Source organism: Elgaria multicarinata, chromosome 19 (assembly GCF_023053635.1).
Source record: "Elgaria multicarinata webbii isolate HBS135686 ecotype San Diego chromosome 19, rElgMul1.1.pri, whole genome shotgun sequence".
In the NCBI taxonomy this organism is placed as follows: Eukaryota; Metazoa; Chordata; class Lepidosauria; order Squamata; family Anguidae; genus Elgaria; species Elgaria multicarinata.
In genome coordinates, this window is record NC_086189.1 from 16,203,377 (window position 1) to 16,228,928 (window position 25,552).

The 25,552-nt window shown below is 48.9% G+C and overlaps 1 protein-coding gene across 2 annotated transcripts in view; it reads left to right on the forward strand.

Annotated features, from left to right (window-relative positions):
• The first annotated feature begins 413 nt into the window (after positions 1–413).
• Positions 414–25,552, forward strand: part of NUP214 (nucleoporin 214) — a 60,550-nt gene continuing 35,411 nt past the window's right edge. For both annotated transcript variants that reach the window (XM_063144468.1, XM_063144469.1), the window contains exons 1-20: positions 414–527; positions 2,108–2,303; positions 2,958–3,109; positions 3,700–3,889; positions 4,126–4,196; positions 5,060–5,123; positions 6,930–7,033; positions 7,973–8,079; positions 9,117–9,180; positions 10,117–10,243; positions 11,468–11,629; positions 13,249–13,687; positions 14,547–14,722; positions 15,381–15,472; positions 16,087–16,176; positions 17,625–17,774; positions 18,493–18,651; positions 21,993–22,096; positions 23,299–23,481; positions 25,172–25,257. In XM_063144468.1, the coding sequence (XP_063000538.1) occupies positions 486–527; positions 2,108–2,303; positions 2,958–3,109; positions 3,700–3,889; positions 4,126–4,196; positions 5,060–5,123; positions 6,930–7,033; positions 7,973–8,079; positions 9,117–9,180; positions 10,117–10,243; positions 11,468–11,629; positions 13,249–13,687; positions 14,547–14,722; positions 15,381–15,472; positions 16,087–16,176; positions 17,625–17,774; positions 18,493–18,651; positions 21,993–22,096; positions 23,299–23,481; positions 25,172–25,257 (2,758 nt within the window). In that variant the 5' untranslated portion in view covers positions 414–485. The remainder of the gene's footprint in view (positions 528–2,107; positions 2,304–2,957; positions 3,110–3,699; positions 3,890–4,125; positions 4,197–5,059; positions 5,124–6,929; positions 7,034–7,972; positions 8,080–9,116; positions 9,181–10,116; positions 10,244–11,467; positions 11,630–13,248; positions 13,688–14,546; positions 14,723–15,380; positions 15,473–16,086; positions 16,177–17,624; positions 17,775–18,492; positions 18,652–21,992; positions 22,097–23,298; positions 23,482–25,171; positions 25,258–25,552) is intronic.

Genomic DNA, 25,552 nt, shown 5'->3' on the forward strand with positions numbered 1-25,552 from the left:
CTCCCCCCCCCGCCGTCTCCATGGTTCCTGTCATAGAGAAGCCACCCCACGCCTAGAGCTACACCGGAAGCGGAAGTATCCGCGTGTGGCGTTTTATTTTCCTCCCTTCGCGCGGTGTGTGTGTGTGTGTGTGGAGGGGGTGGGGGGGAGAGAGAACGTCATTTCCGTTGGTTTTTGCCCCGCGCGCGCGGCTGGGCTGAGGGGAACGAAGGCCGTTCGAGGCCTGGCCGAGCGACGCCCTGAGAACCGCCTTCCTGAGAGGCCTCAAGAGAGAGCTTCGTCTATCGCCCCCCCCAACCCCGCTCTCTCACGGCCCTCTGACGTAGAGTTTTCGACGATAGAAACGCGGGGAGGCGGCTACTCCTAGAGCGTCGCCGGAAGCGGAAGTGGCCTCGGCGAGGCAAGCCGAGGCAGGGATGTGAAGTGTGGCTGCGCGCGCTCCGCTCTGTCAGTGACGCCGGCGGGGAAGGAGCCCGGTCGGCGGGATGGGGGACGACATGGACGTGATTCCCGAGCGGGAGATGAAGGTGAGGCACACAGGAGGGGGAACCCGAGGAGAAAACGGCACTGAAATGGGGTCCGTTTGGGGGAGGGCGCCCCTTGTGGTGGGGGTGGGGAGTCTCCAGTGCGGTGTAGTGGTTAGAGCAAAGGAGCGGGGTGGGGGGGGGGTGCAGATTCGAGCCCCTCCTCGGCCATGGAAGCTCCCTGGGTGGCTTTGGCCCAGTCACTGGCTCTCACCGTCCTGGGTTCAAATCTCACCTCCACTGTGAAGCAGGTTAGGTAGGGTGACCCTTTGGAAAAGGAGGGCAGGGCTCCTGCAGCTTTAACAGTTGCATAGAAAAGGGGATTTCAGCAGGTGTCATTTGTATATACGGAGAACCTGGTGAAATTCCCTCTTCATCACAGCAGTTAAAGCTGCAGGAGCTATACTAGAGTGGCCAGATTTAAAAGAGGGCAGCTTTCACTGTTGTGAAGAAGAGGAAATTTCCCCAGGTTCCCCATATATACAAACGACACCTGCTGAAATTCCCTTTTCTATGCAACTGTTAAAGATACAGGAGCCCGGTCCTCCTTTTCATAGGGTCACCCTAACGTTAGATGACTTTGGATAACTCAAACAAGCTCACATCCAGCTGTGAGTTACGGTCCCAGCTTGTTTGAACTAACAACCGTTTAAGCTACCTAGAGTTCCTCCAGACCCACATGGAACGGGGAGCTACGGTTGGTTGGAAAGTGTCAGTAGTTGCTTCCAGTCTCGTTCTCGTCATGACGCGTGTTCACTGATTATTATTATTATTTATTGCATTTATGTCCTGCCTTTTTTCCTCCAAGGAACCCAAGGCGACATATATAATCCTCCTCCTCTCCATTTTATCCTCACAACAACAACCCTGTGAGGCAGGCTGGGCTGAGAGTCTGTGCCTGGCCCAAACTCACCCAGTGGGTTTCCATGGCCGAGCGGGGATTAGAACTCGGATCTCCCGACTCCCAGTCCAACACTCTAGCCACTACACCACACTGGCTCACTGATGAAGACCGTGTGGGTCGAAACACGTTTGGGTTACTTGTATGCTTCACGTTTGTGAACTATTTAGCTTATATTTTAATTGTATGTATTTGTTAAATGATTAAAAAAAAATTATGGACAAATTATTTTATTTTAGTATGTGTAGCTCCATTTGAATTTCAAACATTGTTCCCTAACAGTTTCCTCAAACCTTTGTTGTTTTCTGGATTGATGTTGGTTTAAAACTACACTTCTTTTATATTGGTGGGCTTGTTCACATATGCTAAAGCAACCTTCCTCAATCTAGTGGCTTCTAGTTTTTGGAGACTACATCTCCCAGCATTCCTAACGATTGGCCATGCCGGCTGGGGCTTTTGGGAATTGAAGTCCAAAAACTGGAGGGCCCCTGCTTGGGAAAGACTGCATTAAATTATAGCTTACTTTGAACATCAAAACCAGCCCTACTAATTAAGGCGCTACAATGACTTTGGTTAATGAGGGGTTTTAAATCGCCAAGGTTGCGGTTAGGAGGTTGGTGCTTGAACCAAACACACTCCCAAGACGCAGAGCGGGTTTTAAAAGCGATGGGTTTATCCACAGGATTTTCAGTTCAGAGCGCTGAAGAAAGTACGGATCTTCGAAGCCCCCGAGGAGCTCCCCAAAGAGCGTTCCAGTCTCCTCGCCGTCTCCAACAAATACGGATTAGTGTTTGCTGGTTCCGCTGCCGGGCTACAGATCTTCCAGACGAAAAACCTGCTCATGCAGATTCAGGCAGGGGACTCTCCAAACAAGATCGGTACGTTCAGTGGCTTCCTCCCCTCCTCCTTTAAGCTTTCGCTGTAGAGCTGTGTCAGCATTAAGGTGACGATAATTTGTTCCGCCTTGAGCAGTGTTTTGTCTGTCTGTCTCCGACTTGAGGGCAGCAAGACCCAATTGCAAATAGAATTTTTTACAGATTTGGGTTAGCATCACATATTGGGTAAGAGCTACAAAGTTCAACTCTCATCTCAGCCATTAAGGGTTGGATCCATTTTTAAGCTGGGGCGTGCTGGAAGCCTTTTCTCTCTCTAAACATTCACAGGGTTGCACCCTGAAAAACCTAAGTCTGACACACTTGACTTAAAATCTGCAAGTTTCCGAGTGTATTCTGTAGAGTTGCTCACAGTGTAACCCGGCCCATACGCCTGCTTATTCTCCCAGGCGTTTTACTTCCTCCGTTTATTTTTATCCGTTGTATTTTAAAGAAAATTGCACTGTTGTTAGCCTATGTTTGGTTATTTTTTTATTTGTATGTTGTACTTTTAAACGTTTATATTGTATTTTATCGTGTGGTGTTTTATGTTTTTAATGGTTGTGGACCACCCAGAGAGAATTTTGTTTAAAATGTAATGAATAAATAAATGAAATATCCTTCCCCCCACCCCTTGCTTCCCCTGGTTCGTTTTTAAAGTTGAGAACGTCCAGAGTCTGTTCGTTCCCACGAAGTTTCGTGTGCATCACCTGGCGCTCAGCTGTGATAACCTGACGCTCTCTGTCTGCATGGCCTCAAGCGAAGTCGGATCCTTCATTGGCTTTTTCGATGTCCGGACCTTTGTGAATCAGGTAAGACCAGCTCTATGCTAACTCTCGCCCTCATTAGTACCGTGGGCTAATTTTCCTCGGAACTGACTTAAAAGTTCCAAGCAATATAGATAATCAGATGTCACGTCCCACAATATACGGTATAATTCCAAATATTCAAAGGAAGCCTATATAGATGGTATTCTAAACATCCACTGATCGCAAGCACGATAAGGCTGGTTATTAATGCAGCCACTTGTTTTAGAAAGGGTTGGGTCCAGGGAAAACCTGCTTGAGACCTTGGAGAATCCATGGCTGAACTAGATGGTCCAATGGTTTGAGGCAGTGGGCCTGTTGAAACAACACGCTAAGCCATGGTTCGGCGGCTAACCCTTTTGCAGCAAAAAGTGAGTGAGTGTGTTTAAACTGTGGTTATGTAGCCACCACGGTTAGGAATAGCTCACACGACACACTAAGTCATGTTGCACATGGCACATAGCTGTAATGTTTATCTCAACAGGCTTAACCACCGTGGCTTCGCGTGTCATCTAAACAGGGTCTATTTAAGGCCAGTGCAGATGTTTGCGTGTAATAACAAACTGGAAAGTTATTTATCTATTTCGTTCTAACAGGCGAAGCAGCAAAAGCGACCATTTGCCTATCAGAAGATGGCCGGGGCGTTGGTCAGCGACCTGAAGTGGAACCCTGTCAACGCCTCCATGTTGGCCGTCTGTTTGTCTGACGGAAGCGTCTCCGTCCTGCAAGTGGCGGACGCCGTGAAGGTGTATGCCACGCTCCCTGCTTCGGTGGCTGTTACATCAGGTGGGTAGTATGGCTTTGGGTTGGTGTCGAAATCCCCCTGGTTCTCCCAGTTGTGTGTAGCCTCACCGGGGCCATCAATCTGCAAGCAAATGAAGATTCCATTCATTTCCTTTCCGCAAGATTCTGAATCCAGCATTTGGATAATGTCAGGACGATCGAAGCCGTCTGCTGAACCGTATTGGCTGGTTTGCTGTTCTTTCTTCTGCCTTTGTTAACGAAGCCTATTTTCCCCTCAGTGTGCTGGAGTCCAAAAGGAAAGCAACTCGCGGTGGGCAAACAGAACGGCACCGTGGTCCAGTATCTGCCTGTAAGTTCCGGATTCTGTTCTCGGGTTTTTGCCTGCCGTCTTAGTCTCTGGCTCAGTTCGGACGACACATTAGTCAACGCAGTGTGAAAACTCCACTCGACAGTGGAGTTTTTAGGGGGCACGCCCCACACAACATGTTCTAACTCCACCGTTGTAGTGACTGTGGGCTCCAGCGGAGTTGAGTAAAATCCATTGCGACGTTTGATTGACAGTTCCTCCGCCCTCTCTCCTCCTCTGGTCTTCCTGATGGTGTCCCATCAGCCATTGCGGCTAAAAAAAAACCCAATCCTGGTGGCTCTCCTAGAGTGTCACTCACTCCTTTTGCCCTTCTTGCCATGGCTCTGTAGCCAGTGGGAAAAGTCCACTCAGTGCAACAGAGAACTCCACGGAGCCCACCACACAACACGCAACACAACGGTGGTGTAACAACTCCGCTGTGGAGTTCTAAAACCACCGTTGACTAACGTGTTGTCCTAACTGAGCTTCTCTCTTTCTCCTGTTTCCTACCTTCTGCCCCATCTCCCAACTTACGTTTAAGAACATAGAGTTGTAAATGTATATGAGTCGCCTTTGAGCCCAGATAGACTCACCCCAGGCGATTTACAGCGAAAACTTTAATAACAATTTGAAAACTTTGCGATCCAGCACATCCGGAAGACACTAGGCTGGCATAGACAGTAGCGACTAAGATGGTCTCCTCTGGTGTAAGGCAGTTTCGCACATTCGTCTGAAATTCTCTGGACGCTTCAAAGCACTTGCGTAAATTCAGTTTTATTGCATCTGGGCTGGAGTGTGGCATTGTAGAACATGCTTTTAATGAAACGGAGACTATTTTGAGCACCCCTTGTCGTCCTGTTTTTCAGAACCTTCAGGAGAAGAAAATAATTCCCTGCCCTCCATTCTATGATTTGGATAACCCTGTCAAAGGTATAATATTTCCCCAGCTTTGGCTTCGTGACCAGTTGGTATCGCAATAATGTTTCTTTTGGTTTTGTTGAAAACGTCTCTTTTTTTTAAAACTGACTTCAGGGTCTATAATTGGTCCATTAAAAAGTTGTGTAATGCAGACATATTGTGGAGTCCTGCGACGCTCATTCTTGAGTGATCCATCGTTTTATGTTTAAAATAAACTTGACGCTCAAAATATCCGCACACAAAAACTACATAATAAGTGAAACTACATCATGGGACTCGGTTGCGGAAATATAAACACGTCAGTGCTAGAGTTCTTAAATACAATGTATTTTATATCAATTGCATTTTGCAGCATGAATTAATATTTTATTTGCTGTTATTTAGTTGTCAAAGTTGTTTCTTACATCTAAAAAAAGTTTTATTTATTACATTTTTTATACTGACCAATAGCAGAGGCTCTCGGGTCAGTTCACAATTAAAAGTATAAAATACAATTTGACAGGATGCAATATCAAACATTAAAAGTAGCGCTTAAAACTCAGCATCAATAATAATAATAAAAAAGTTATTTATTACCCGCCTCTCCATCCTGAACGAGACGAGGAACAACAGTAAGTGTAAAATACTGATTAAAAACATAGTATACATTGTTGAAACTTCCTAAAAAATAAAATCCTGAAAGCATCCTAAAATCCCACTGGGTAGGCCTGTCGGAAGAGATCAGTCTTTATAGCTTTCTTAAATGCTAAAAGTCTGTTAAGTTGACCAGTCTCTTCCGGCAGGCCGTTCCACAGTCTGGGAGCAGCGGAAGAGAAGGTCCTCTGGGTAATACCTATCAGCCTAGTCTTTGCTGACTGAAGTAGATCTTTCCCAGAGGACCTGAGTGTGTGAGGCGGATTGTGCGGGAGAAGGCGATCCCGCAGGTAGCCTGGACCCAAACCCTGTAGGGCTTTAAAGGTGATAACCAACACTTTATACTTCGCCCGGAAACTAATTGGCACCCAGTGAAGAGATTTTAAAACTGGCAATTACAACTCAGGCAAAAAGTTATATTTTCAGGGGGCATATCATTACTGTACTCTCTGAAATCTCGGAAGTAGGGCTAGGGGAAAAAAAACTCTCTGAAAACGTGGAGAACTGCTGCTACTTAGCGTCCACCAGCCTTCCTAAACTTGGTGCCCTCTTGACTACAACACCCATCATCCCCATGCCAGCATGGCCAATGGGAGTTTTAGTCATAGAATCATTGAATAGCAGAGTTGGAAGGGGCCTACAAGGCCATCGAGTCCAACCCCCTGCTCAATGCAGGAATCCACCCTAAAGCATCCTTGACAGATGCTTGTCCAGCTGCCTCTTGAAGGCCTCTAAGTCCAGCACATCTGGAAGGTGCCAAGTTGAGGAAGACTGGTAGAAACAACAGCTGAGTTTGGTGGAGGAATGGTCGGCCTAGGGACAAGGGAGCTGTGGAATAAGCTTCCCAGAGAGGCTCGCCTGGCGCCTGCGTCGTGCTTTTTCCAGCGCCAGGCAAGCCTCAAAACGTTCCGCATTTTAGCATTCCAGGTTTTAGCTCCGATGTCCTCAATCTGTTGCATTTTAAACCTCTGCATTGCTGCTGAGTTTTACCCCGGTTGCACTTCTGTGCTGCCGTTTTTTAAGCCGGTTATAGTTCTATATTGTATTTCATGCTGTGTTTTGTCGTTTTGAATTTTGTGAACTGCCCAGAGACCTTCAGGTATTGTAATAAAATCAATAAACGGAGTGGGTGGGGGACTGGCACTTTTAAAATTGGTTTATTCTTCTCCATTTTCTCCTTTGTAGTCTTGGACGTTTTGTGGGTCGGCACTTACGTCTTCAGTATCGTCTACGCGGCTGCGGACGGGACCTTGGAGACGGCACCGGAAGTGGTGATGGCTGTGCTTCCTGTAAGTGTATAGCGTGGCCAGGGAGAGAACTGGGTTTTGTTTTGTTTTGGTCTGGCTTCTAAGTATTTGCTGGGTGGTTTATTCTCATGGTTTTGCCTGATCCTTGTCCCTGGTTTTCCCACGCATCGAATGCTGGTATGTCAGTTAGGTGGCGTGTGTCTCCCGGACACGCTTGGTTTTTTAAAATAGAGGATTGTTAAGAACATCAGAAGAGCCTTGCTGGATCAGACCAAGGGTCCACCTGGTCCAGGATTCTGTCCACACAGTGGCTGAACAGCTGTGGACCAGGGAACCACATGCAGGACACGAGTGCAACAGCATTCTCCTACCCATGTTCCCCAGGAATTGGTGCACACAGGCTTCCTGCCTCAGATACTGGAGGTAGCACACAGCCATCAGGACTAGTAGTCATAGGTAGCCTTTTCCTCCAGGCCTTTATCCGACCCCCTTTTAAAGCCATCCAAATGGGTGGCCGTCACCATGTCTAGTGGTAGGGAATTTCGTAGCGTAACTCTGCACTGTGAGAAGAAATCATTTCCTTTGGTCTGTCCTGAGTCTCCCACCAGTCAGCTTCGTGGGATGACCCTGTTGGGTTCTACTATTATGAAAGAGGAGGGAGACAGAAAAGGGCAGGGTTTGAGAAAATAAACTAGGGTTTGTTTGATCGTCTGCCAGACAAATCCTGGGTTAACGTGACGTGCGAACCAGGCCAGCGTCTACACTCTGGCCATCAATGTGAATTTTCCTACATGCGCAAACGCCCCACAGAAGCCAGGTTTATAAAAGAGGACTGTGTGCCCCTTTGTAGCGATTGAAGCGTCTTGTCATGTCGTAAGGCATTAGGGCCCTTGTCCTTGTGCGCCGTCCAGGTAGGCTGCCTCTGCCGTGCTGGCGGGAAGTCACTTTATGTGCAACGTTCCACTCCTTCTCTCCATTCAGAAAAAGGAGGACAAGCGGCCGGAGATGTTTGTGAATTTTATGGAGCCCTGCTACGGCAGCTGCACGGAGAGGCAACACCACTACTTCCTTAACTACGTGGAAGAGTGGTAAGTAAGAGAGAGCTGCACTGAAGCTCACCGGGATCTTTTGCTTTCCGCAAAACGGGGCGCTTACTTAAGGTTACGTGGCTTCTGGCGTCAGGATGGGGTGCTGTTCCAGAGCTGGGTGGACATACAAACAAGACACTTTCTTCTTTGGGGTTTTCAGCAAGTGACACTGTGAATGATGTAACACAAAAAAAATTGGCCCCATTCAGAAGACACCTTATTCACCATGGTTGAAGCCATGGTTTAAGGTGTCTTCTGAACACAGCCTGGCTTTCTGGCTTGACCACCGTGGTTAAAGTCATGGTTTAAGGTGTCTTCTGAACACAGCCTGGCTTTCTGGGTTAACCACCATGGTTAAAGCCATGGTTTAAGGTGTCTTCTGAACACAGCCTGGCTTTCTGGCTTAACCACCATGGTTAAAGTCATGGTTTAAGGTGTCTTCTGAACACAGCCTGGCTTTCTGGGTTAACCACCATGGTTAAAGCCATGGTTTAAGGTGTCTTCTGAACACAGCCTGGCTTTCTGGGTTAACCACCGTGGTTGAAGCCATGATTTAAGGTGTCTTCTGAACACAGCTTGGCTTTCTGGCTTGACCACCGTGGTTGAAGCCATGGTTTAAGGTGTCTTCTGAACACAGCCTGGCTTTCTGGGTTAACCACCATGGTTAAAGCCATGGTTTAAGGTGTCTTCTGAACACAGCCTGGCTTTCTGGCTTGACCACCATGGTTGAAGCCATGGTTTAAGGTGTCTTCTGAACACAGCCTGGCTTTCTGGCTTAACCACCGTGGTTAAAACCATGGATTAAGGTGTCTCCTGAACTGAGAAAGAACTGTGCACACGCAACTCCGTGTCCTGCACTCTGGGAGGACCGAGAAGAGATCCTGGCCCTCCTCTGCTTGGATGTATTAAAAAATAAAAAAAGAACGCTCTTTGCAAAGGAGCACTGCGTTCGTGGTGCTTGGAGAAAACCCCGACAGCCTTCTGAGTCGAGCCTTTCACGCTTAATGCCAACTTGGCTTTGTGTTTTGTTTTTAAAGGGATCTAGTCCTGGCAGCATCCGCCGCCTCTACAGAAGTCAGCATCCTCGCAAGGCAAGATCAGGTAACCCCGCTTCCTGATGGCCACCCTTCCTTAGCACCGATCATTGGGGGGGGGGGTGTCTCCCGGCTTGTCTGTAGCGTTTTTTCTCCCCATTCTAAAAGAGTCAAAGGCCTCTCTTAAGGCTTTAGTTAATGGCAGTAAGAGCCTTAAGGTGTACGAGGCTGCTGTTTGGGGGCTTCATCCTCCGCTGGAATGCAGAGCTTCTTCGGAACGGAGCCCAGCCCACAGGCCGGAAGCAGTTCTACGCCCTGCTTTAAACATCCCAGTGAGAGAACAGTTCCAGAGAGGTAGCCATGTCTTGGGGCATCTCCAGAACATTTGGCTATTGCTCGCTCTTCCGTTTGCACAGCAGCCCGTCAACATGTATTCGCGGGGCAGCTTACGGCGCAAAAAGCGAAGCCTTTATTTTCTTTTTTAAACAAACCTCCAAAAACACGTCATTGAAAACGGGAAGCGTTAAAAACATGATGTAAAAGGAGCAGCTCAAGTTGAGGAAGCCCAAGGTTTATTGAAACATGAGTCCGGGTTCATGGAAGAGGCGCCGTTCTCTGGCAAAATCCTTCCAGCCTGAAGGACAAGAACGTGGTTCCTCCCCTCTACGTCTCGAGACGGGACGTACTATTATTATTATTATTATTATCATCATTCTTACCCGCTCTGGATCGAGGCAGAGAACAACATAGAATACAAAAATATTATAAATTACATGAAACTGATTAAAACATGTAAAACTTAATACGTTATTAAAATAAATTAACAGCCAGACATCTTAAGATTCGACTACCGGAAGAGATCAGTCTTTGTAGCTTTTTTTTTATATTAAGAAAGGCACTAGGCAGCATGAAGTTTTTCTCTGGTGACCTTCTCCCCTTCCCCAGGAGGGGAGAACCCAGTGGTGGCCAAGGAAAGGCACCAATCGAACTTTCTCCCTTGCAGAACAACTGGGAACTCTGGGTTCTAGAAGACTCCAACCGAGCAGAACTTCCCGTGACGGAGAAGAGTGACGACACCTTGCCAGTCGGAGTGGCGCTTGACTGCACCAGCAACGTCCCCATAACCATCAGTAAGTATCAACATTGCCAGCGGCAGAGCGTCACCTGTTGAAGTGCAGGCGCTCATCGTGACACTCTTCGTAGCCATGCTCCCAGGGGGCTGGGGAGGTCCCGAAATGCAGGCAAATGTTGTCCCTGATTCGCAAAGCAGACCTAACGGTTCTCATTTCCGCCACAAGCGGGGCGTCAGTGAAGAGGATGGGTCTTATTTGCCCATTCAAGACCCAGCTGCCCTTGAACACCAACAGGGGTGGAATTTTGGGGGGGGGGGGAATTCATCCCCCATGTCCCCAGGCTGCTATAAGGATTGCAGCGGAACTCAAAGGGAACTTAATAATATGTTCATAGAATCCTAGAATAGTTAAATTGGAAGGGGTCCATAAGGCCATCAAGTCCAGCCCCCTGCTCAATGCAAGGATCTGCATTAAAGCATATCTGATAGAAGGCTGACCAGCTGCCTTGCTGTCGTGTTTCTCAACACCTCCCGCCTTCTTGGGAGACAATAAAGAGACCTGCTAAGTAATCCACAAAGCTTTATTCAAGCAATAAACATCTCTTCCCACCTGAAGAGAGTCTAATCTCTAGGAACTTTCCCCTAGGCAAAACTATGCAAACTAAGTGAGACAATTGGCTGTTCAAGAAGAACGGAAACCCAAGACACGTTAACTTCAGATAGACTAGTTCTGAGGAAGCTTCTGACGGGACACAAGCCGGGCTGACTTTCTCTCACCTTCCATTAGCTCCACACATGTTAGTCTGCAACGTACTCTAGGATCGGCTAACCTCTCCACGCTCTCCCTCTCGGAAGAATATTGGCTTCCCACTGGCTGTGTATTATTTGCCCTTGAGGAAATAAGCTCTGGAGAGAGTTCACCACCAGCTGGTGAAGAGCTTGTGAGAGGTTTCTCCCCCACTGGTACAGACTGGCCTGTTTCTGACGCCAACTCCTCTTACTTCAGAGTCTGATTTAGATTGATCACCTGAAACACCTTCTTCCAACTCAGGGGGAGCAGCGTTAGACATAACATTCTAGAAGGCCTCTAGTGTGGGAGAGCCCACCACCTCCCTAGGGGGCGGGAAAATACATTGAAGAAATTAAATGACCCGTTTGCAATGTATCACCCGTAACATCGCTTCCTGGGTTCCTCCCCAAGCAATTTTGAGGGCCGACTTGCCAAACGCAGGCCCTGTTTGCAGAGTTCTGCTCCTGATGTCTCTCTGTGGCATCTTCGCAGGTGAGGACAAGACCTTAGACCCCGCGCCGGTGCTGCTGCTGCTGTCCACAGATGGGGTGCTGTGCCCTTTTTACATGCTCAATCAAAACCCTGGATTGAGGTCCCTCCTTGTGACACCTGAGCCTCTCTCCGCAGAAGGGGACCGAGGAGCGAAATCAGCCGGTATGTGCTGCTGCCTTCCTAAGAAGAAAGTGTTGCCTGTATTTGCGGATTTTGTAGGGAACGTTTGTTAATAAGGCAGCTGAAAGTGGAGAGTGTGGAGACATTTTTCCCCCTCTCCCATAATACTAGAACCCAACCAGGAGTCCTTATCCCATAAAGCTGATCGGGGGAGGATTCAGGATAAATAAAAGGAAGGACGTCTTCACACAAAGCATAGTTAAATGATGGAACTCACTGCCACAAGATGGAGAGGCGGCCACCAATTTGGATGGGTTTAAAAGAGGTTGGATTCATTCCTAGAGGAGAAGGCTATCCATGGCTACTAGTCCTGATGGCCAGTAGCAGAGGCAGTAAGCCAACATACACCAGTTGCTGGGGAACATGGGCAGGAGAGTACTGGTGCACTTGTGTCCTGCTTGTGGGTTCATGGTCAACAGCTGTTGGCCACTGTGAGAACCCTTGGTCTCAGAGGGAACCCTTGGTCTGATCCAGCAATGCTCTTCCTATGTTCCTACTGGGGAAAAACTGCGGTTTCTCCAGGTAGCTCCCTACAGGTGTGCTGTACATGCTCCCTACAGGTAACACGTAGCCCTCGGGACAAAGAGCCATTGATTGCCTTCTTCTCCACGGATTGGTCGAATCCACTTTTAAAGCCATCCAAGCGGGTGATCATAACTGCATTTCGCAGTAGCGAATTCTGCAGCTTAATTCTGCGCGGCGTGAAGGAGCCCATCCTTTTATCCGACCTGAATTTCCCAGCGTTCAGCTTCACAGGATAACCCCTTTGGGTTTATTTCTTTCTTTATTTAATTTATTACACTTATATACCGCTCCCATAGCCAGGGCTCTCTGGGCGGTTTACAGAAATTCTAAAATTGAGGTAAAAACGAGTATACAAAATTTAAAACTCTGAAACACAGAACATACACACATAAAGCATTAAAAACACGATTAAAAACTAAACATGTGGGTAATTAGGATGTGCCGCCATATGCCTGAGCAAAGAGGAAAGTCTTAACCTGGCGCCGGAAAGATAGCAGCGTTGGCGCCAGGCGAGCCTCGTCAGGGAGATCATTCCACAGTCTGGGGGCCACCACTGAAAAGGCCCTGTCCCTCGTTGCCACACTCCGAGCCTCTCTCGGAGTAGGCACCCGGAGGTTCTAGTATGACGAGAGAGGGAGGGAGGGAAAATGTCACCCTATCCACACCTGGCATAATTTTCTACGCCTTTTATCAAATCTCCCCGTCGCCCTCCTTTTTCTGAAGCTAAATACTCCCAGATGTTGGGACTGAGGAGTTCCCCAACCTTTTTGGACCCCCGAGCACATTTCTGACCGTGAGAAGATGCTGTGGGCCCCACCACAAAATGGCTCCCATCGACGGTGTGGCTGGTCACGCAGTGGCTGTCGTGGGGGCCCTGGCGTCAACGGAACGCTGGACTAGAGAGGCCTTTGGTCTGATCCAGCGTTTCCCTTCTTACGTCCTGATGGTTAAATGTTCGCAATCACTTCGCCATCCGATGCCGTTCTAGTTGGGGACACTGAGTGACACCTGGCTTCATTCTACCGTCATGTAATAACTTGTCATTCCTTTCTTCCCGCCCCCCTCTGCCTTTCCAGGAAGTACTCCCCCTTCATCGGCTTCTGCCTCTGCTCCCCCGAAGGTTGACACAGCCCCGCCTGTCGCTGCCCCTGCCCAGTTGTCTGTTTCCGCCGGCGGGGCAGCCGCGTTCTTCACCTCCTCCACTTTAAAGATTACCGGCTCCACCGCCGACGCGTCTCTGCCGTATCCCTTCCCGTTGGAAGCCCCCAAGCCTCCCCCTGCTTCCAACCTGGGCGGAGCAACCGGCTTCTCCTTCTCTTCCGCCCCCTCCAAAGTGCCCCAAGCTCCAGGCCCGTCAGCCGGCCCCGTTCCCGCCTCCTCTTTCTCCTTCGGCTCCGTGAGCTTCAAAAGCAACGCCGAGGGCTCAGCCGGCCCTGCGCCGTCCGTAACGCCCGTCGGGCCGAAGCAGAGTTTTGCCCCTTCGGCTTCCACCGTGAAAATCAACCTCAGCGAAAAGTAAGTCCTCCCGCGAGCAGGTCCGCCTGATGTACGTGTGTTGTAGTTCTAAAGGCCTGAGCCACATGGGTTTAAGGCGGGGGTGCAGATCCGCTGGCATCCCAGTCCGGCCCATAGTGAAACTATGGAAATTCACTGCCACGCCTTGAGCCTTAGGAGAGGCGTTTTAACGTCTTAGAATGGCGAGAGGGGGGGAACTGCACAAAAGTTTGGAAACCCCCAAGTGATTGGTGTTCAGGAGGAAGGGGTGGGGCCCAGGGAAGCGGGATTGAGAACCCGGAAGGGCTGGATTTGAGGGTGGGAAACCAACGTTAGATGCGATGGCCACCAGTTTGGATGGCTGTCAAAGGGGGTTGGACGCGTTGATGGAGGAGAAGGCTTTCAGTGACTACTACTCCTGATGGCTTTAGGCTACCTCCAGTATCAGAAGCGGCAGTTGCTGGGGAACATGGGTGGGAGGGTGGACATCAGGAAAAACTTCCTGACTGTTAGAGCAGTACGACAATGGAACAAATGGCCTAGGGAGGTGGTGGGCTCTCCCACACTAGAGGCTTTCAAGAGGCAGCTGGACCACCATCTGCCAGGGATGCTTTAGGGTGGATTCCTGCATTGAGCAGGGGGTTGGACTCGATGGCCTTGTAGGCCCCTTCCAACTCTGCTATTCTATGATTCTATGGTGCTGTTGCACCATGTCCTGCTCTCTTGGTCCCTGGTCGGCAGCTGGTCGGTCTGATCCCGCAGGGCACTTCTTATATTCTTAATTAAATTAAAGCAAGCAAACGAGGGCAGCTCAGGTAATCTGGTGGGCCCTGCACTGCAGACACCAGCCTAAGGCTTCCCCCCCCCCTCTCCTTTTCAGGTTCACTGCTGTGGAATCCTCTACACCCGCTATCAGCAGCAGCAGCCAAAGTTCAACCATCTTCTCCTTTTCTCCTGCCGCCAAGCCTGCGCCCGGGGGACCCCTAAGCCAGACCCCTCTGCTCTCCACTCCGCCTCCCGCACCGCTAAAGGCTTCGACCCCCGTGTCTTCCACAAGTACGGTTCCTCCCCTTCCGCTGCTGTTTCCTCCCCCACCCACCCACCCCTCCCCAGCTCTCAAAACTTCGACTGTAAGCTGTTTTCAGGGCTGGGGCCTGTCCTGTTCTTTTTCCACGCGTGTGTTTCTTTCTCTAAAGGACCCCGAGGCTTTTGACGAAGGGCGTGTCAGTTTCACTCCCGATTGAAATTTCCTGCATTTCTGTATGCCTTTTACCGCGATCCTGGCCGCCAAAAGACAGCCAGAATGAAGCAGCGATCGCTCCCTTTAATAATGAGCGCTGGCAGCGATCTGTGTTCAGAGCTCTCTCCGTTGCGGTGGTCTCCCCTTCTCCCCCCTCCCCATATTTATACCCCGCTCCTCAGCCAAAAAAGGCTCTCGGAGCCGCTTACACTTAGCAAAAAAAGACAGTCTCTGCCCTTAGGCTTACTGTCTAATAAAAACATGACACACAAGGAAAAGGAGTCCCGGAAGGAAGAGGAAAAAGAGAGAGGGAAATTAAGTGGACCGGGAACAGGGCTGATGGGATTCTCCTGCTTCCAAAGGAGGGAAGTCCAACTGGAGACTTGGCCCCGACGCTAGTGCATTTGCCCTGCCCGGTATTCCCTTAGGCTGTGAGGGTTCAGACCTCGTCTTCGTGTGTGTTTTGCATTCTAGTGGTTCGTCCTGCTCAGAGCGCTCCCCCGGCGTCCGTGCACCAGAAAACACCCAAGATTTCCCCAGCGGTGCTGAAATCCAGCCCATCCCAGGTAATGAAGGAATGGCAGGGGACGGGTCTGTGGGGTGGGTGGGGGTGGCGGTATTTCCCACCTTTGCCCTATGAGCTCAGTAAGGTCTTGACGCACCCTGATACGTACAAGTCCGCTTTTTCCTGGAGTGAATTATGCAAGTTGAAGAGCCTTTGATTCTTGCTGTCGACACTTTCAGCTCATTTAAGCCTCTGAGTGCATGTGCGTGGATGTGCAGACCTATGTGCTGAAGAGCGCAATCCTATGCCTGTTTAGACAGAGAAAAAGTCCAATAATGATAATGATAATGATAATAATAATAATACATTTATTTGTTACCTGCCTCGATCCGGAGGGAGACGCAAATGCAACACAAATGCAACATCATACAACTAATTCAAACGTTTAAAACCAGTGCATCATTAAAAGCAGCACACCATTAAAAAAGGCATCTTAAAATTCAGCTGGGTAGGCCTGCCGGAAGAGATCAGTCTTTATGGCTTTTTTAAATTCCAGAAGACTATTAAGTTGACGAATCTCTCCCGGCAAGCCGTTCCACAAACTGGGAGCAGCAGAGGAAAAAGTCTTCTGGGTAATAGTTTTCAGCCTTGTTTTCGTTGCCTTGCGCTTCGCAGGTCCGACAGCAGCCTCCTGGTGCCGGGACGGAGAAGCCACTCCATCAGTGGAAGGATTCGGATCCCGTTATCGCAGGAATAAGGGAGGAGGTGAGGCTTTGGGGGATGGATCGCCGTTCCTCCTTTGCGTCGTGGCCTTTCGGCGCAACCTATGAAGAGAGACTGGAAGAACTGGGCATGTTTAGCCTGGAGAAGAGAAGATTGAGGGGAGACATGAGAGCACTCTTCAAAAGGTTGTCACACAGAGGAGGGCCAGGATCTCTTCTTGATCCTCCCAGAGTGCAGGACACAGAATAACAGGCTCAAGTTAAAGGAAGCCAGATTCCGGCTGGACATCAGGAAAAACGTCCTGGCTGTTAGAGCAGTACGACAATGGAACCAGTTACTTAGGGAGGTTGTGGGCTCTCCCACACTAGAGTAATTCAAGAGGCAGCTGGACAGCCATCTTTCAGGGAGGCTTTAGGTTGGATTCCTGCATTGAGCGGGAGGTTGGACTCGATGGCTTTGTAGGCTCCTTCCAACTTTGCTATTCTATGATTCTATGAACCTCTGGAGAAAGTTAACGGACGGCTGCGTTCTTGGGCTGGCACCGGCTAGAGGGACCCTTGGCTTGCTCCAGCCTCAGGGTTCTTCGGACGTCCTTAACGGACAGTGAGCAGCAGGCAGGAAAATCCCGTTGTTATGTCCATTCAAAGGCCGGAGCAAAGAAGTTGGCACTCACGAGATGCTCGCAAGAGCTCCGATGTATCCCTCATCAGTGGGCTTTGCTGGTCCTTTGCCTTCCCCTTATGGGAGAAGGGCACACGGTGCGTCATCCACCCAGAGACCACGTGATCCCTGCTGGTATAGCCCTGCCACTTTTTCAGCATTTGGCCCACAGAGAGCAAGATAGGATGTCATCTACCCTCAAACCATCGTACTTGCCCACCCCTGCCTAAATTCTTCCCCAAACCCGGAACCAGCACTGTACCCCACCCGCAGATGCGGCTGCCCGCCGCATCTCTGCACGATTCCCTGCTCCGGCTGTGCCTTCCTCCCACCACCTTCACCCAAGGGTCAGATTTCCACTGCATCACACCTGATTGGCTTGTTCAATTGATCCCAGCACCAGAGAGGCAGCAAAATTGTTTCCTCTCAGGGGAGTCTGCCCATTGTGCCTCTGTATCAGTCAGCGCTCTTGAGCTGGCCTCCTTCCAGTGAGAAGTGACTTCTGCAGAAACACAGGGGCTCTTCTGGGTGTGGGTTACTCTTAAGTCTTCCGGACTCTTTCAGGTGTAAGAGCGCCATTTTCCTCCACTTCTTATTCGGGAAAATGTGACTCTCGTTCCAGAAATTTGAGGAACGGCAGCCTGTGAACTAAGGCGTGAAAGATTTTACCCGCATGCCGTTTGGAAAATGTGTCTTGAGTCTCTATTTCCCCGAAGCGATTGCATAGAAACGTTCCTGTACAATTTCTCACCCGCCCTCCCTGAGCTCTCGTGGGTCAGGTGTTTGTTTTTCGAACAACAACCCATAATAAGTGGGTTCTGCCTCTGTAGATTGCGCATTTCCAGAAGGAGATGGAAGAGCTGAAAGGCAGGACGGCCAAAGCCTCTTTCCAGGTGGGCACGGACGAGGAGAAGAAGCTGCTGAGGACGGAGTCCAATGACCTCCACACCTTCCTCTTGGAGATCAAAGAGACCACGGAGGTGAGAAACCTTGGCCAGGGGGCGCTGGGGTGTCCCTTTTTTTAAAAAAATTATTTTTATTTTTCAATACTTAAACATACAATACAATTAAAAGAAAAACAACATAATACATAAATGTTGAATAACATTGATGTCATATATTCTCGCTTAATCTAGTTAACATAATCATACTTAACATAAAAGTGCACCCCCCACCTCAGGATCTATTCCTGTTTCCAAAATCTCATAGTTTCTTCTGCTGGCGGTTTCCCACTTCCCTTAGAAAACACAAATGTTAGGAACTGTTTCCAAATTCTGGCAACATGATGGTGCCAACTTTCTGGCAATATTTATTATTGCATTTATATCCTCTAAGGAACCCAAGGCAGCGTACATAATCCTCCTCCTCTCCATGTTATCCTCACAACAACAACCCTGTGAGGCGGGTTGGGCTGAGGGTCTGTGACTGGCCCAAAGTCACCCAGCGGGCTTCCAAGTGGGAACTCGAACCCAGATCTCACGACTCCCAGTCTGACACTTTAGCCACTACGCCACACTGGCTCCTTTGCGCCTGTGAGTAAATGAACCAGGAAATTCCCCATTAAAGTTATTTCCCTGTTCCAGCCAAACTGGAGAACTCCAGGTAGCAGCTTTGGAACAGTTCTGTGTGGAAAGCCACGTTTTTTTTCCTTGCGGCAAAGAGATTCTCTTTCTCTCTCTTTTTGTCTCTTGCTCTTAGTCTCTTCACGGAGACATCAGCCTTCTGAAGACGAACCTGCTGGAGGGATTTGCAGGGGTGGAAGAAGCAAGACAGAAGGACGAACGGACCCACAACTCTGAGTACTTGCATTTGCTCTATAAGAAGCCTTTAGATCCAAAGAGTGAAGCCCAACTTCAGGTATGAACTCAGCAGCAGCCTCTTCTAACTCCCAACAGGCGCGACACACAAGGAAAGAGGAATGGGGAGGGAAGAGGAAAAAGAAGTCAATCTTTCAGATAGAACGGCCCTGCTTTGCCCTCTCATCTCCTGCTATGTCAGAGCAGGCTGTAGGCCAGCCTTCCTCAACCTGGGGCGCTCCAGATGTGTTGGACTACAACTCCCAGAATGCCCCAGCCAGCTGGCTGGGGCATTCTGGGAGATGCAGTCCAACACATCTGGAGCGCCCCAGGTTGAGGAAGGCTGCTGTAGGCTCTGATTTCGGTGGGGATGTGATTCCCTTCTGCGTTTTAGTTGGAACCAGCTGGAACTCAAGGAGCTATTCAGGATGTACCTCCCAAATAGGTTCAGCACCTTGGATAGGCCCCCATCCTTCACTGTTCTGTATAACCACCGAAATGGTCAGCAAAGGTTTTTTGCCGTGGTTCCCTTTCTTCCCAGGTTACTCTGAAGGATGGTGGGAAGCAGGAGCCATGCTGCACCTCTTCTTTAAAGCGTTCTCACATTCAACCCTCCCCCCAATGCTGGTGATTTTTCCGAGTGTCCTCAAGGAAAGCGCGGAAGGTCCGTAGCCTTCCAAGGCCCGCAGCGAGTCTAAAATGGGCCGGGCCAGCTGCTGGTTTTCTGCCTCCTCCGTGCAAATGCTGCTGCCGTAAACTTCCCCTAGCAACCGTGCGTTTGGTCTCCTCCTCTCCTTCCACTCCTCACTTGCTCACTCCCCTTTGCCCACGCCGTGGCTCAGGCAGAGGGAGCTCACGTGGCTTGGCAGAGAAACCCCCAGAGCTAGGGTGACCATATGGAAAGGAGGACAGGGCTCCTGTCTCTTTAGCCGTTGCAGAGAAAGGGGAATTTCAGCAGATGCCATTTGTACGCATGCAGCACCTGGTGAAATGCCCCCTTCGTCACAACCGTTAAAGCTGCAGGAGCCCTGCCCTCTTTTGTATCTGGTCTCAATGTGGATTGAACCAAGAGCATGGCTAATGGCCTTGGACTAGGGTGACCATATTGAAAAAGAGGACAGGGTTCCTGTATCTTTAACAGTTACATAGAAAAGGGAATTTCAGCAGGTGTCATTTGTACGCATGCAGCACCTGGTGAAATTCCCTCTTCATCACAACCGTTAAAGCTGCAGGAGCCCTGCCCTTTTTAGCTAGAGTGACCATATACAAAAGAGGGCAGGGCGTGTGGGGGGTACCCCCTCGATAATCAACCGGGGAGTTGTCTATTCACCCACCACTGACTATTCATGTCTGAGTGGGATTTGAACTTGGGTCTCTCCAGTCCTAGCCTGTAACCAGTACACCACGCTGGCTCTCCGTGACGATTGGGGCTGAGTGGCAAGCGTTTGCCGGCTAGGTGAAGTCCTTGGGCTGCCATTTGCCAATCGTTATTCTACAGTGAATAATAACATTGCACCGCCGCTACACTGCAGGAAGCCAGATTCCAGCTGGACATCAGGAAAAACTTCCTGACTGTTAGAGCAGTAAGACAATGGAACCAGTTATCTAGGGAGGTCGTGGGCTCTCCCACCCTAGAGGCCTTCAAGAGGCAGCTGTCAGGGATGCTTTAAGGTAGATTCCTGCACTGAGCAGGGGGTTGGACTTGATGGCCTTGTAGGCCCCTTCCAACTCTACGATTCTATGATTCTATATTACTTAGCCTTCTTGCTGGGAGCCAATTCCATCGGCTTGACTTTTTTTAAAAAAAAGAATCTTATGCCACTTTGGGTGAAGTTCTCTTAGGAAGTGCCAGTTTAATCTCTTAAGTTATTACAATTTTAAAAAAAATCAGTGCGGGAGATTGTTTCATCCCAGCCGAGCTGTCCTGCTCCGTGATGATTGATAAGGACTTGGGGTGTTGCAGTTAATTTCACGGATGGCGAGGCATCGAACCAAACGGGTTTGTAAATGCCGCGTTTCAGCAGGAAGCCCTGCCGGGGTGGAAAAGAATGAGATGAAGAAACTTGGGGGTGGGGGGAGGCTTGGAGCTTCTGCTCCCCTAGAGTGTCAAAGTTAAACAAGTTATTTCTCCCCCGCTGCGCTGAGCTGTACGTTATCGAACTAAGTGCTCTTGTATAATTGACCCAGCGTCGGTGCGCAAAGATAATGTGAGATGCATCCCCTGTGCAGAAGCCGCAATTAAAACCGTGCCTTCGAGGGTGAAATAGAAGGCTGCAATATTATTTCCCAGACCGTTAGCCTGCTGCAGAAAAGACAGCAGAGAGTTTTGTGGCCAAACTTGGTAGTCTTTGCATTATATTGTTATTCTACATAGTTTGGGTCCAGGCTACCTGCAGGATCGCCTTCTCCCATACAATCCGCCCCGCGTACTCAGGTTCTCTGGGAAGAATTTACTTCAGCCAGCTAAAACTAGATTAACAACTGTTACCCAGAGGACCTTCTCTGCTGCCGCTCCCAGACTGTGGAATGGCCTGCCGGGAGAAATCAATAGTCTTTCTGAATATAAAAAAGCAATAAAGACTGCTCTCTTCCTGCAGGCCTACCCTGCACTGAGCAGGGGGTTGGACTTGATGGCCTTATGGGCCCTTCCAACTCTACTATTCTATGATTCTACCCAGTCGAATTTTAAACTGTCTGGCTGTTATTTTAATAATGTATTCGTTTTATATGTTTTTAATCAGTTTTATATACTTTATAGTATTTTTATATTTGATGTTGTTCCCTGCCTTGATCCAGAGGGAGAGGCGGGTAAGAAATACTATTATTATTATTTACGTTTCTTTGCCGCCTCATAACTGAAGCTCTCTGGGCGGTTTACATAAGATCAAAACAATTAAAACTATATACAAAATTTAAAACCTTAGAAAACATACAGTATACTCAAAAACAAAAAACTGTAAACTGTCAGCCAAAACTAAAAGCAGATCCGGAATTGGTTAAGCTCATCACATATTGCTAAATACCCGAGAAAAGTCCTGACCTGGCGCCGAAAAGATAGCAATGTTGGCGACAGGCGGGCCTCGTCAGGGAGGTCATTCCATAATTGGGGGGCCACCCCTGAAAAGGCCCTCTCCCTTGTTGCCATCCTCCAAGCTTCCCTCGGAGTAGGCACTCGGAGGAGGACCTTAGATGTTGAGCGCAGCGTACGGGTAGGTTCATGTCGGGAGAAGCGTTCCGTCAGGTATTGTGGTCTCATGCCATGTAAGGCTTCATAGGTTAAAACCAGCACCTTGAATTGGGCTCAGAAACGTATAGGCAGCCAATGCAAGCCAGCCAGGATCAGTGATGTGAACGTGGAATGTCTTTAATGGCTTTGAAACCAACGCCTGCTCTCCCGGACAGGAGATCCGACGCTTGCACCAGTACGTGAAATTCGCCGTCCAGGATGTGAACGACGTTCTGGATTTGGAATGGGACCGGCACCTGGAGCAGCAGAAGAAGCAGAAGTGAGTGTCTTGAACTTCGAGTAATGAGAAGGTGCATCCCAAGTGGCTTTCTTACAGCAGGGGGCACATCTGACTCTCCTAATGGGCCTTCCGGGATTTCTCAGACGTGCCCCCTCTTCCTTAGCCTCAATGCCTTCATCCCCAACTCCCCCACCCCCCAAATTCCCAAGTTTTATTTGAGTCACGGATAGGATCTCTTTTGGTTGCTGCCAGATTGGTAATAGCTAGATATTGGAAGGATCTGGTGGGCACCACGTTAACGAATTGGCATTGCAAAGTTTGGCACGTGGCCTTAATGGAGAAACTGACCAATAAACCTTGATGGGGGAAAGGAACAAGATCTAAAGACGCGTTTAATACGGACTGGCGTTGTTGGGAGAATAAAATTCCCCAAGCATTTAAGTCTTTTTGGTTACCATAATGAAAGGCCTCTCTTTTGGGCCTGGTTAAATTATTTATTTTCTCCTGACCGATATAGAAAGGAAGGAAACGCTTAAGATACGAAGAACGATATATAGCGTGTAATAGAAGAGCTTTAAGGTTCAGTAGGTTGCGATGGAATTCCCCCGTCGGGCTGGAAGAGTCCCGTTCCGTGGAAGGCCTGGATTTGTTTGGAAGCGTTTTAAACTTCATTTTAGCGGTCTGCTGTTTAAGTCGCCTTTGTGGGACTGAGCCCCTCCCCGGTTTCTCAGCGGGCTGTTAGTTTTACTCCAGGCGCAAGGGTCACGTTTGGACAGTCAAACACCTGGCGTAGCTGTTTTCCAAAAGTGAAACTAACTTTTAGTCCCTTCCAGAGCTGCTAGAAATTTCTTTTAACAAGCTGCCGACACCCAGGATTTTACCCTTTCCCGTATTATTTATTACCTTTACTCACGTTTTGTTTATTTAGGAGATAATTGCATTTTTCACGCTTCGGTCCCCAGAGCTCTGAAGAAATCTCACTGCACCGTCCGGCTGTTAGGCTCCGCCCCCGTTTTTATTCTGTTTTTATTTTCATTTTATCTTTATCTTGTTCACCGCTCCGAAATTTTCAATGGGGAGGGGTATATAAATATTGTAAATAAATAATAAATACATTCCCAGATGTCCATCTGTTCTTTCCCACTTCTCCCCGCCCCGCCCCCAAATCTCTTTCTCTCTCCAGCTCATGAAATTTTGTTTCTGATTTTCCTCCCATCTTGTGTTCCCCCCCACCCCAATAGGCGCTTAATGGTCCCCGAGCGAGAAACTCTGTTCAATGCCCTCACTAATAACCGGGAGATCATAAACCAGCAGCGGAAAAGACTGAAAAACCTGGTGGACAGTTTGCAGGAGCTTCGCTTGTACAACCACGCAGCCCCGTGGAAGCTTTCCGCGCCGGCCTCTTCCCACAGCAGCGTTCAGAGGTGAGCGTTGCCAGCAATGTCCAGGAAATGCCTTTGCTTACTGTTGCCATCTTGTGCGCTAATCCATCCAGCGACGTTGTACAGAAGTATGCCAAAGACACGGTCTCTTTCTTTGTGTCCAGTTCATGGTATATCCTGGGAAATTTGCTTGTTTATTTAGAAAAAAGAACGACATTTCTAGCCTTTGAGTTCAAATGTGTGCTGTGAATCCCAGAGAACCTGGAGGTAGGCGTTGGAGAAGGAGTACTGGCAGACCAGAACCAGGGTTTTCCTCCGCCTTTACGACTGTCACCACCGGGCTCTTTGTGATTATTTTTTTTTGCAAGTTACATTTGAAACTTTTTATTTGCCTCTATGAGGACTAGAATCTTGTCCAGTTGAATAGACAGTGGCTCAGTTCAGATGACCCATTTATTTATTTATTTATTTATTACATTTATATACCTCCCCATAGCCGAAGCGCTCTGGGCGATTTACAAAAGTGAAAAACAGTAAACATTTTAAAAGTATACAAAATTTAAAGCCATCAAAAATATAAAGACAACAGTGTCCATTTATACAACAGCAGTTCTGGGGTCCATTAAAAAAAAAACTTAGCATATGTTGTTAAATGCTGTTAAAATACCTGGGAGAAGAGAAAAGTCTTGACCTGGCGCCGAAAAGATAACAACGTCGGCGCCAGGTGAGCCTCATCGGGAAGATCATTCCACAGTCAGGGGGCCACCCCTGAAAAGGCCCTCTCCCTTGTTTCCATCCTCCGAGTTCCCCTCGGAGTAGGCACTCACAGGAGGACCTTAGATGTTGAGCGCAGTGTACGGATAGGCGTTCCATCAGGTATTGTGGTCCCAAACCATGTAAGGCTTTGTAGGTTAAAACCAGCACCTTGAATTGGGCTCGGAAATGTATAGGCAGCCAATGCAAGTGGGCCAGAATCGGTGTTATATGTTCGAAACTTCTGGTTCCAGTTATCAATCTGGCCGCTGCATTTTGCACAAGCTGCAGCTTCCGAACCATTTTCAAAGGCTGCCCCATGTAGAGGGCATTGCAGTAATCTAATTTGGAGGTTACCAGAGCAGGGACGACTGCGTTGACTGTTAGTCAACACAGTGTGAAAACTCCACTCAACAGTTGAGTTTCTAGGTGGTAACTCCCCACACAACATGTTCTAACTCTGCCGCGCTGTGTGACTGTGGGCTACCGTGGAGTTGAGTAAAATCCATTGCGACATTTGATTGACAGTTCCCCCACCCTCTCTCCTCCCCTCGGTCCTAGCTCAGCTCACCAGCTCTCTGTCATGGAAATAATAAATAGAAGAGTTTGGTTTTTTTAAAGGTATTTTTACACCTTTCCTCATCCCAACAGCCGCCCCGAGCAGCTTACATAGAATCGGTTAAAAGAAGACCATCCCGTCCTGCGGGCTCACAGTCTAAAAATACACGACACACAAGGGAAAAGGAACGGGGAGGGAAGAGGAAAACATGAAGTTGTCTTTCAGCAGGGCTGGTGGAATGGCCCTGGTTCCCCTGCTGGTGGTGACTTTCATGGGAGTTGTAACGAAAATTAGTGCATGCATGCCAAGCCTTTTGAGTCCTTTTTAAAAATGTTACATGGTACGATTTTGATGTGCCTCTTCTTCTTCTTCTCCTCCTCCTCCTCCTCTGCTGCTTTTTTCAACCTCTCACGGGCTCAGCCTTGACAGCGAACTGGAGAGCTTAAGTAACGCCTTGACCAAAGCTACTCTCGAATCGTGCACGAAAACATCTCCGAAATCAGCAGGTAACGGCTCAGTGACAAGGTTCCTTTGGCAGCGTGAACGAGGTTGGGTCCAGCATCTGCTTTCCGCGAGAGGAAGGGACCCTCCACCCGAGTTTGGGGACCCCCTCTGCTGATGTAGCATTTTCAGGGGCTGAGGGCTGCCATAGGAAGGAGATTTGTAAATCCAGATCCCACCCTTCCTGTATATGCATGTGTCTTTTGGTGGGTGAGTGTTTTTACTCCTTCCTGTGATGCTTCCAAATCTTTATTATGCAACCAAAACAGGTTTTAGCCAACATCGACAATACCACAAAGT